The 11,447-nt window shown below is 39.5% G+C and overlaps 2 protein-coding genes across 3 annotated transcripts; one reads left to right on the top strand and one right to left on the bottom strand.

Annotated features, from left to right (window-relative positions):
* Window positions 1–1,400: 1,400 nt before the first annotated feature.
* Window positions 1,401–4,414, top strand: rbx1 (ring-box 1, E3 ubiquitin protein ligase; the record flags this gene model as incomplete). 2 transcript variants are annotated; one of them, XM_080043458.1, is made up of 5 exons in its annotated part: window positions 1,401–1,486; window positions 2,747–2,825; window positions 2,942–3,012; window positions 3,991–4,076; window positions 4,252–4,414. In XM_080043458.1, the coding sequence occupies exons 1-5, from the start codon at window positions 1,409–1,411 to the stop codon at window positions 4,262–4,264; spliced, it is 327 nt and encodes a 108-aa protein (XP_079899584.1). In that variant the 5' UTR covers window positions 1,401–1,408. The 2 variants fall into 2 exon arrangements, with proteins under 2 accessions (XP_079899584.1, XP_079899585.1); XM_080043459.1 differs by lacking the exon at window positions 4,252–4,414 and having other exon boundaries at window positions 3,991–4,080.
* Window positions 4,415–6,316: 1,902 nt separating this feature from the next.
* On the bottom strand, window positions 6,317–11,134 carry st13 (ST13 Hsp70 interacting protein). Its single transcript, XM_080043452.1, has 13 exons — window positions 10,997–11,134; window positions 10,468–10,607; window positions 9,990–10,038; window positions 9,646–9,742; window positions 9,029–9,102; window positions 8,792–8,858; window positions 8,583–8,667; window positions 8,341–8,451; window positions 7,844–7,946; window positions 7,548–7,664; window positions 7,386–7,425; window positions 7,063–7,154; window positions 6,317–6,968 (listed from the first exon to the last, which is right to left on the bottom strand). Exons 2-13 carry the CDS (start codon window positions 10,575–10,577, stop codon window positions 6,834–6,836), a joined length of 1,080 nt encoding a protein of 359 aa, XP_079899578.1. The 5' UTR covers window positions 10,578–10,607; window positions 10,997–11,134; the 3' UTR covers window positions 6,317–6,833.
* Window positions 11,135–11,447: the final 313 nt, after the last annotated feature.

Here is an 11,447-nt window from a genome sequence, read left to right as displayed (position 1 = left end):
AATGAAATACCAGTTTGTCTATTTAGGATGAGAGTGGCAATGAACTACCTTGACACAATGTTCAAGTAAAATAATTAAGATCTGTAATGCTTGCAGCATGAGTCATCAAACATTCATCGATGGGAATAGAGTTATGACTGAAGACAGGCAGTCTTTCTTCAGTAATTATAATAAACTGTATAACACAGGAACATTTGCACATAATAGAGTTTCAGGATAATCATAATGAGCCATAACAAACATACTTTGACGCAATCTTAGTCTCCAGTACCTACTATCTCAGTTATTAACAACCTACGTAATCTTACACAAAACTAGGTCAGAACATCTTGACAGAGATAACCTGTATGAGGATTCACAATTTATGTAGTAAAGTAAGTTTGGATACACACACACACACACACACACACACACACACACACACACACACACACACACACACACACACACACACAACATTCATTTCAATCACAGTGGAAAGTTGGATACTGCACATGCACTCTTTCTGCGGGATCATCCCTATGTTCCCCGGGTCCTATGTTCCCCGCTTTGTATGTGACCGGGGAACATAGGACCCTTTTGCTACCTGAGCATAATGAACACAAACGCAAAACAAACAGCGATACAAGGGGAAACAACATTAAAGAAAATAAATAAAAAGAAAACCCACCAGTACAATTCTCAATAGTGAAGGGGCTACAAGTTACATTGGCTGATTTGACAGATCGAGAACATAATTATATCTCAAGAAGACACAGTCAAGATATAGGCCTATCATTCAACATTTACTTCAGACTGCCAAGGCCATCTTAAAAACTATAATAAATAAATAGTGAATAGATAGCTAAATATGTAGGCTATTAATATAAAGAAAAGTAAAGGTGGTGTCTGGACGATAGTCTGTTTGTTATGTCAAACAGAACGAGACTATCTTGCCTGATACGTTCATGTATCCTAAATCTATATTACTTATCACTTGTGCATTACAAGCCTGTATGCATTGAGCTCTGCGGGTGCGACCCTTTCAAATGCAATATGACCAATATAATCTTGTGATATTCATATCACTGAATCAGTATCTGGTACTATAAATTGAAAATATTCTACACTCAGGTGCATGCGGTTCTATGGTGTAATGGTTAGCACTCTGGACTCTGAATCCAGCGATCCGAGTTCAAATCTCGGTAGAACCTGACTTTATAATTTTTTGTTGATACACCCGTAACTTGGAAATATATAGAGACAACAAACAATAAACATATTGTAAGCTACACAGGCAACTTCTCTTCATAATAAATTAAAAAATAAAATAAACAAACAACTACAACACGATACCGCCATTCGCCGACGGAAGCTGCTGTGTTTCTTCCGGCGAACTTGTTCATTACGCCAGACTTCTCCTTTCAAGATGGCAGCAGCTATGGATGTTGATACGCCAAGCGGCACTAACAGTGGAGCCAGCAAGAAGCGCTTTGAAGTTAAGAAGGTATGGTTGTATAAAGAAACGTGTTGTCGTTGTGTTAAGAAATAGTAGAACGTGTCAGCTGCCCATAATGAGCGGAAACACAGCTGAAACACAGCGCACATCCACTAACTGGTTACCTTCCGTTAGCATCTTGACGCTAACTCACTAGCCTAGCGTTAGCACAGTAGCCAGTTAGCGGTTTAAGCCTGCCTAAACGGCATGAATGTGCACTTCTTTTTCTCGCGGACTCGCCATCTTAAAAATAAATAAAAATGACAGGAACATGCGATTGAGATCAGCAGACATCAGTGTGGTGTAATCGACGTACAGCAAAGACACGCTAATGCTAACGTTAAACCGTAAATAACCTTACAATTCAAACCTCTGAACTCTACCAGCTAAGTTAGCATAGCTAGCTAAGCCCAGACAGTCAACATCTGACGTTACCACACGTTATAAATCTACTACAAATGTAATATCAGACTATATGGTCAACATTGAGTTAGATATTATTTAACTTTGTACGTATTGTTACATTTTAACGAACTAACCGCTACCACCTGATAAACGTTTTTAGAACCTGGGTGCCACCGTCAATTATCTACTGGCATCATATTAGAAATACATCTATATTATGTATTGGTTGAACACATTATATGCAGGAATAATATCGCAATGTACACAGTAATCAGTATTTGGATGTCCGTATTTCAGATGCTGGACGCAATGCATCTTAATATCCTGTATTGTATCGTTATAAAATACATTCAGGATATCTGAATTCAGACTTTTGATGCCAAGTAAAATCAACATTTTATTAGTTCCTCTTTCATCCTCCTCATCTTGTTCTGTATTCTGAAAAGGGTAAGTAGCTGAGGTGATGCTTTTCCTTTTAAGGTCTTAGAAAAGTACAACCAATACTTGAAGAATTTTTCACAGTTCCACCTCATGAACTTTTTTCCCCCTAACCTTTATGTTATCAAAAACTAATTATAAACTCCAAAATAAAGTCTTACTGTAATTATTTTGGAATTGGCAGTAATCTATAAACCTGCACTTTGGATTACAAGATATTGTCGGTTGATGGTCACTAAGTGTTTCCACATTGTATGAGACTTGCAGCTTAAATAAGAGAATAGCATGTACAATTGTATGACACCTTATATTTAAATGAACCGTTGCAATCATTTAATATAACTGCTATTCAATCTCATAATTGTCAACCAGAAATCCTGCAGTGAATTTCTTTGTCAGATAATATTTTTTGTGATCTCCCACCAGTGGAATGCTGTGGCGCTGTGGGCCTGGGACATTGTGGTAGATAATTGTGCTATCTGTCGAAACCACATCATGGATCTCTGTGAGTTCACTTTCACATCGTTTCAGACTCTTTAATGCATATCATAACTGTGTGACTATTAAAGGACTTGGTCAGGGGCAGCAGCTGTGAAGTTGACACCTTTCTCCTCTCATCAGGTATAGAGTGCCAGGCAAACCAAGCTTCTGCAACCTCTGAAGAGTGCACTGTGGCCTGGGGTGTCTGCAATGTGAGTATTCATACCTGCCTCTAGCAACTGTCACTGATGCGTTTATTTCCCGCTGTGTCGTAATTTTTTCCCTGTCTAATGCAAAATGGTTCCCAGTGAAGTATTTTAACTAGGTCTGTGGGGTTTTACTAGGGAACTGAAAAGTGCTTTTTTCAAAATGTTACTTTCAATGCTGTAAGAAATTGGCATCTTGAATCCTTTGCAAATAAAACCAAAATCTCTTCCACTGTTTTATGAGGTTCTTCAAGTTGAGTGGTGAAATCTGACCATAAATATGTAATTAAACAAATTTCAATTGTTTCAAAGTGAATACAGGTGGTGCATCTTAAAAAAAATCAATATATCTTGCCAGTTATTTCAGTGACAATTGTATATGTTCTAGACTCAGTCCTGAGAAGAGCTGTGATCAACTAATTAACACAAATCACCTGCAAAGGTTTCCTGAGCCTTTCATTACACAGTCTGGTTCAGTAAACACAACCCGCATCATCGGGAAGACTGCTGACTTTGAGATGTTTGGATTTCAATGAGCTGTAAACAATCAGCAGATTATTTAAAAAAAAGGACCTAACATATTTTTCTTTCTGTAATGAATCTAGAGTATCTGTTCGTAAATATGATTTACACAAATCCTTCTTTCTTATAAAAATGGAATAAGTGACACATGTGGAAGCGGCCTTTGAGTTACAGCTGAGCAACAAAAGCCCCGAAATACTATGATGTATGCAGGAGAAGTGTGTGTGATTACTGTTCACAGCAGTCACACTTAATACACTACTTTTCCCCACACATTAACAAACATAACCGATGTAAACAAACCTTACAGTGAAGTAAAAAGTACAAAAGAGAATTACCAACAAATGAAATAAGCTTGCTTTTATTGGGAAAATTGGTTATTGTGAAGAATGTTTGTGTTGAACTGCTCAGTCTATATAATAGTCTATATAATCATATACATTTGTTTTTTCTCCTCCCCAGCATGCTTTCCATTTCCACTGTATTTCTCGCTGGCTGAAAACCAGACAGGTGTGCCCTCTGGACAACAGGGAGTGGGAGTTTCAGAAGTGAGTATCAGAACTTCTGGATTCAAGTGTAAATCATGCGAGTGTCGTACAGATATGTGGCTTTGGGGATGATTGTAACTTTGGTTGCTCATTTGTTGCATTAGACGATGACAAGCTATGAACAGTTCTCTTTAAATGAACAGCTGTGTTGACATTATGCTCTCTCTTTTCACAGATATGGACACTAGCTGTATTATTGCTGACCTTTTTCTTGGTTACTACAAGAGTCACCCGTACTGCTTCCCCGTTCCCTCCCATTCATAATCCTAGTGTTATTTTACGCCCGTGTTTTTGTTTTGGTATGTTGTAAGTACACAAATAAACATGTTGTCACAAAATGGATGTTTTAGTAGTGTTTTTTGATACTTAAGTGTGACGCTTTGTGAAGCCACACATTGTATGAAATGAATGTCCCTGGGAACATGAATGAAAACATGGTTCAATATTCACTTTTGTTATTGGTTAATGTACATATTTGGGACAAGCTATCCTATGTGTGGGGAAACTGCTGGGTCAGATGAGCTTTGAAGCAGTGATTCAGAGCTTCATGAGAGCCGGAAGCAACCATGTGCTACAAAGCAGTAATCCTCTGGTTGAAAGACAGATGCCCTGGGCGGATTATGGAGCCTGGTAATGACCCACTCTCCCTCTGGGCCCAAGTTGTACTACTCTACCAGTATGGACTACCTTCTGATATTAAATGTATGAAGTTCAGCTTCATACTGTCCCCAACACTATCTGCTGAAGTTTAGCCCGTTTTATCCCTAAGGAACTGTTCAAAAGTGAGGATGTGAAAGGGGCGCCTGAAACACCAAAATATAAATAGAAGTTAAAGTTAATATGGTTTACATTTTGAACCCAACTAGAGGCTGCTGCTTTCAAACTTGACAAGAGGGTTGAATTTAGGATATGTGAAAAAAGACTGAATTACACTTCAGTTTGTGATTATGTAAAATCTAATACAGATGTGTTCAAAATAATAGCAGTGTGTTTAAAAAATTGAGTAAAGATCAAAATCCGTATCATAGCTTTTATTTCCATACACGCAAATGCATTGGGGACATTCTATTCCAACTCCAAATATTAAGAAACATTTGTCAAATGTTTCTTCTTTACAGAAAGTGAAGAAAAAGGAATATTAAAACACTCGTTGACTTGTTGGAACACCCATTTCAAGGGCATTTCCTCTTCAGCATAAGGCAACATGACCTCTTCAAGTATTCTAATGTATCCAAACTGATCCATGATCTATGGTATGCGATAAATAGACCTGACACCATAGTATGAGAAACATCCCCATAACATGATGTCTGTGCCACCATGCTTCACTGTCTTCAAAGTGTACTGTGGCTTGAATAGGGGCCGCAGACAGTTTGTCAGACGACCCCCAAACACTGAATTCAAGCCACGGTACACTTTGAAGACAGTGAAGCATGGTGGCACAGACATCATGTTATGGGGATGTTTCTCATACTATGGTGTCAGGTCTATTTATCGCATACCATAGATCATGGATCAGTTTGGTTACATTTAAATACTTGAAGAGGTCATGTTGCCTTATGCTGAAGAGGAAATGCCCTTGAAATGGGTGTTCCAACGAGTCAACGACCCCAAACACACCAGTAAGCGAACAAGATCTTGGTTCCAGACCAACAAGATTAACGTTATGGAGTGGCCAGCCCAATCCCTGGACCTTAATCCAATAGAAAACCTATGGTGACATCAAAAATGCTGTTTTTGAGGCAAAACCAAGAAATGCAGAGGAATTGTGGAATGTAGTCCTATCGCCCTGGGCTGAAACACCTGTTCACAGGTGCCATAAATTGGTCGGCTCCCTGCAACACAGATGTGAAGCAGTTCTCAGAAACAGAGGTTATACAACTAAATATTAGTTCAGTGATTCATAGGAAAGCTAAATCTTCATGCATTTTTCAGTTGATACAGTAAATGTTTGAGTTGTAAAGAAAAATGCAGACACTGCTATTTTTTTGAACAGTCTAATATTCCTTTTTCTTCACTTTCTGTAAAGATGAAGAAACATCTGACAAGTTTCTTCATATTTGGATTTGGAATAGAATGTGCAATGTCCCCAATGCATTTGCATGTTTGGAAATAAAAGCTATGATACGGATTTTGATCTTGCCTCACTTTTTTAAACACACTGCTATTATTTTGAACACAACTGTATGTCTGGTCATACAAGATGTAATGTAAAACAAGAAACTGAATTTGAAAAGAAATGCAGCAAACAGGCTTTATTCTTATGTATCATAATTTTTCCAACAGGGTAAGACATCAAGATTGGTACATATTTTTTTTTGCTGATCCGTTAACAAAAAGTGCCCACAGTTGTGTATGAGAGTTTGTTTATGTTTGGGAAAAGGAAAAAAATAAACCAGTACCTAAACCATTGCAACGTATTAAATGGCTGTACAAATGTTTGAGCTAGCATCTTAATGCGGGAGCTTCCAGTTTATCTTTTCCAGAAAAAGGTTAGGAAATGTCAACCTGTGGTTAAAGTCCCAGCTGAGACGAGTCAGAAGAGGTTGTCAAGACCTGACTCATAACCATCTGGTTGCTAGGTGCTAACGGGCTGATTAAGAACATTTAAAAAGTTGCCCCACTTTCTCTACATAGAACAAATAAACTTCCTCCCCTGTTTGATCTGCACACAGTGGAATAATTGTTAAACAGCATCGTGGCTTTGCAGATTGTTTTCACCACAAACATCCCCTCTCATATCAGCTTTGGTCTTTTCTATGGCTGTGGTGGGGCTCCGAATTTGGAGCTCAGCTTGGTGACGAGGGCCATGATTTTGGGGTTGCCCTGGTACTTGGCGATGTTGGCCGGATTCTGCGCCACATCCTGGAAGGCAGCCATCACCTCAGGGTCCTAGAGTTGAATATTGAATAAACGTGGGTCACTATGAGTCACAATTTCTGCTATAAAAGAAGATTTTCAAGTTAGAGTTGTGCGGTTAAGTCACCTTCATAGCGTTCATCATCTCAGGATCGTTAAACAATTCACCAAGACCAGGCATGCCAGCAGGGGCTCCTCCTGGGAATCCAGCAGGACCCGCTAAACAACAATGAGACTCATTAACTGTCCTGACACGCAAAATAAAATCTGTGTGACCTATGATTTATCAACCACAACAGCACCGAAAAATACTTCTACGGTATTTGGTTGGCACAGGGTATTATTTGCTATGTTTTTGTAAATGTACTTTTTTCTCTCCTATAATGACATGTGGAGTGTTCTCGTTTCATCCCTTAATGCAAAAAACCCTCCTGTTTCCACTCTCCTTACCTGGGAAGAATCCTCCTCCGAACGATCGTGATTCCTCCTCCTGTTGAGGGACAAAAGAAGGGGATGAGTATCGGCATGTGACACATTCAGGAGCTGCAGGTGGTTTCTACTATCTATAAAAAAAACAAAAAACAACACAGAACAAACTTCACATCATCTCACCCTCTGGGCCCGTGAGTGCTCCTCCCTGGCTTTTTTTATCCGCTCTTGTTTCTCCTTGATATTCTTCTCTTCTCTTTTGCGCTCGTATTTGCGTCTGTGCTCCATGATTTTGTTAGCCTGAAAAACAGAGGGATGGAAACATTGACTGTAACGGCGTACCACAAACTTACAACTGGGAGCATCTTCTCTGATTCCCTGTCTGCCATCCCAGGGACCTAAACTGATCAAATTCTATATCTGGGTCAGAATCCCTGAACGAGCACAAATAACCCTAACCCTCTTCTCTGGTATTATACCTTAGGCTGGACCTCCTTCAGCATCGCACTGGCGGCCTCATCGTAGTCCAGTTTACAGGCTATGGCCAGGTCCTTGGCTGACTCCTCCCAGTGGCCAAGCAGCCTACACACACACAGAAGATATCATTTAACCAAGGAGAGCTTGATATATATTTACACAAAAAGACTTGATATAGGATGTTTATACTCAAAAAAATACCAAGTTGGTCATTATATTATATTATAGGACAATATATAATTAAACTTACAAGAACATTAACAGTAATATGGATTTAGTCTCTACACCACTGGTCCATCCTCTTGCTAGCTTAGCCGATTAAACATTTAATAAAATAAGAAAAAAAGCCAGTCACCGAACGAGAAAAGGCGCGTCATACTTGTGAGTGTTTACTATGAGGGTTTGGTTATGTCACGCATGTGTAAAAAGGTGCAACTCGTGCCCAAGTGTTTGTTAACTTTAAACATTGGGAAAACCTCTGTCCTGTGTGAAAAAGTACCTGTGAGCTTTGCCCCTCCACTTGTAAGGCTGTGCAGAGTCTGGATTGATGCTGATGGCTCTGTCACAGTCTCTTATGGCTGCGTTGGGTTTCTGCATCTGGATATAAACGCTAATGCCAGGAGATATAGCACATTACAATCACGACCATTCACAACAGATGTGTAACAGGGGAACAGAGAACAATGATACTTTGATGCGCTTCCATGAATGACCTGAATCAAAGACACCAGCGACTCTCACCTTGCCCTCTTGGCGTACAGGATGGCTAGGCAGGGGTTCAGCTTGATGGCCTGAGTAAAAAGATCCAGAGCTTTCTGCAGATCGCCTATAAGAGAACAAAATATACAGCAGGCATTACCGATCTTAATCATTTCTGTATAGAGTGTCTGTATAGTTAGCTAATGAATACAGAGACTGTGTCTACACGCACTAACAGATTATCAACCGACCTTCCCCTAGAGCATTAATGGCTTCCATCTTCTTATCATTGGCGTCGTCCATCATCTGCTCTGTGACCTGAGAAAACATATGGACACAGACACTCAAACAAATCCTCAATAAAGTTATTTTCCATGCCTGGAATCTCATTTAATACACCATTTGGTTTTCAAATGGGAGACCAGGGTTTGAAGTTCAGTAAATTAATATACAATGCTTTAATTATGTAGAAGTGTTCAATATCTTACCTCAATGTCATCAAACTCTCCCATGTCCTGTGGTTCATCAGTGTCTGGCTCGATCACTCCCTCCATGTCGATTTCTAAATACAACAACAACAAAAAATGGATAAACTCAACATTTACAGTCAGCTCTTGTTGGGACACACAAACAGCATTATCTACTTCAGATACTTGTTCATAATTTTATATATATTTTTTTAAATTAAATGAGCAGCACCTAAGTTCTAGATCTTGGGCTTTAGTGGTGTTGTTCGGTAGAGCTTGTTAATTTGAAAGCAAGGCCAACTGTTTCCAGTATCTATGCTAAGCTAACAAGATACTGACTCCAGAGGGCCCGTCAAGCTTCTCACTCAACTCTCTGCATGAGGTACATTAGTATATTGAACTATTCCTTTAATTGAACTGGTGTATTGCTGTTAAAACCGCTTTCTCCCCCTTCTGCCAAATATATCAGTAAGATATTGAATTGGGTAGCAACAACCTTGTATGGCTTATTTATACCAAGAACGTTTTTTTTTTTTTTTTTTTTTACAAGCATACTGAGACCACACACATATCGAATGTTAACATGAATCGTACAAGTCTGCTGGATGGGTACTTGTAGTTAAATCATGACTAAGTACCTATGTCACTCTCCTCACTCTCAGTCAGCACATGAGGTTCGGGCTCCGGAGGGGAGGCTGCCGCTGCTTTGGGGGGAGGACCACAAGGACAGCCACCCTACAAGAAAGAGAGCACTCGGTTATAACGACATGTCAGGTGTGGAAAAACGTACAGGCCACTACTCAACTCCAAATATTTACTTAATAGTTTTTGGCTTTCAGTGTTTTAGTCCCTGAATACATTTTAAGGTTATAATTCAATTAGTAATTAGGTTAATTAAAATAATTTAATAACATTAAAAATACACATATATATATTTAAATTGAAAGTATTACTGCCATGATAATAAAAATATATGCGTTACCTGGCATGGACCCTTTGCCTTGGGGACGGGAGGGATTGTTGCACCCATGCTGAAATATAAACATATAAAAGAACAATTCTGTGAGCAATACACAGAATTACAATGATCTGGATTTTCCATTTGATTGATTTTATTTGCTGACATTTTTTCTCCAGATATATTCACATAAGAGAAGCTAGAACTCATGAACTTTGGCCATTTTTGGTTATGTAAATTACTCTTAAAATACTTTTTGCAGACTAATGTTTTGTCAATTGAGAACTGTGGTGGTGCAACACACACACACACATTACAGAATGGTGGGCGGGACTGGGCACGTGGTGAGTCTGCAGTCTGTTGGAGAGCCATAATAAAGAGTAAATCCTATATGACTTAACATGAGATGAAACCCGTATGCTTGTGGAATGCGTGTATAGGTTATAGCCAAATACTGTGTATATAAACGAGGTTGTAGCAGCAGGTGTACTATGGTACTAACCCCTCTAGCCAGGTCCGGAAGAAGCCCATCTCTGGGAGGTGCAGGACCCCGGGATTGGTCTGGCACGTCTCCACGAAGCCCTTCAACTCTGTCACTTTTCTTTGCTCCATTCTGCTGTGTCACGTCCAGCACACTATGCGCTGCGTTTGGAGGAAACCAGAGAAAACAAAACCACCAACAAATTAGTCTAGCTTTGTTTACGTGCTAAGATGCTAACGGCATTGTTGAGCTAGGTTAGCTATGCTAACGTGCAGGGATTGAATGAGCGTGTACTGTAACCTCACTATGTTCCCTACACAATTTACGCAAACCCAACGATACGTGCGATGAAGAAACGATGCACAACCTAGCATAAAGGAAACTGGCAATGGTCGCGAGATAGAAGTTTCTAGAAATGTGAATCCATCCGTGACGCGTGCACTATTTGACGCATGATAACCTCGTTAGCTCGCTGCAACACGGCCCGTAAATTATTGGAAACACTTCGCAGCTGCATACCTTTCTTTTCAGTTATCGAGACAGAACTCACCTGACCGAAGAAGTACACCACTGAGAACAGAAAGGAAAGTCTGCAGAGGAAGGTAGCGTATGTTTTTTTGTACGGCCACAGCACTCACTTCCCTGATAGTGGCGTAGCTACTGTGTTTTCATTCAGGCGAACTCCCGGACAGACTGACTCATGACAGTGCGAATTTAATGCCCAGAGGAAAGTCTGCCAGGCAACTTTCAGGAAGTAACCTCGAGATTATAAAAATGTCGCTTTGTTTATGCAAAACAAAGAGGTTTAAAATTGTTTGTGATAATATTTTTATTATGAGTACATTTTAAATTCACAAATTTAGTTTTTTGAAGTTAACCCGAATTTGGTTGCTTTTAAAAAGGACTCACAAATATTTTGTCAGTCTTTAAAAAGGTGGTCAAAGAAGTGCCTTAAGACTTGTCGATTTAATTTAATTGTATATTGATTACAACCCCTCCCC

Source organism: Ammodytes marinus, assembly GCF_949987685.1.
Source record: "Ammodytes marinus genome assembly, chromosome: 16".
NCBI lineage: Eukaryota > Metazoa > Chordata > Actinopteri > Uranoscopiformes > Ammodytidae > Ammodytes > Ammodytes marinus.
Note: the sequence above shows the minus strand (reverse complement) of the source record. Positions and strands in the feature narration are given on the sequence as shown.

Excerpts from the sequence above, each read along its gene's own strand:
- st13 (XM_080043452.1), bottom strand. The coding sequence starts at position 10,577 with ATGGAGCAAAGAAAAGTGACAGAGTTGAAGGGCTTCGTGGAGACGTGC. Across the intron at positions 10,039-10,467 it reads TTCCGGACCTGGCTAGAGGG|CATGGGTGCAACAATCCCTC; the intron begins GTTAGTACCATA and ends TTTATATTTCAG. Across the intron at positions 9,743-9,989 it reads AGGCAAAGGGTCCATGCCAG|GGTGGCTGTCCTTGTGGTCC; the intron begins GTAACGCATATA and ends TCTTTCTTGTAG.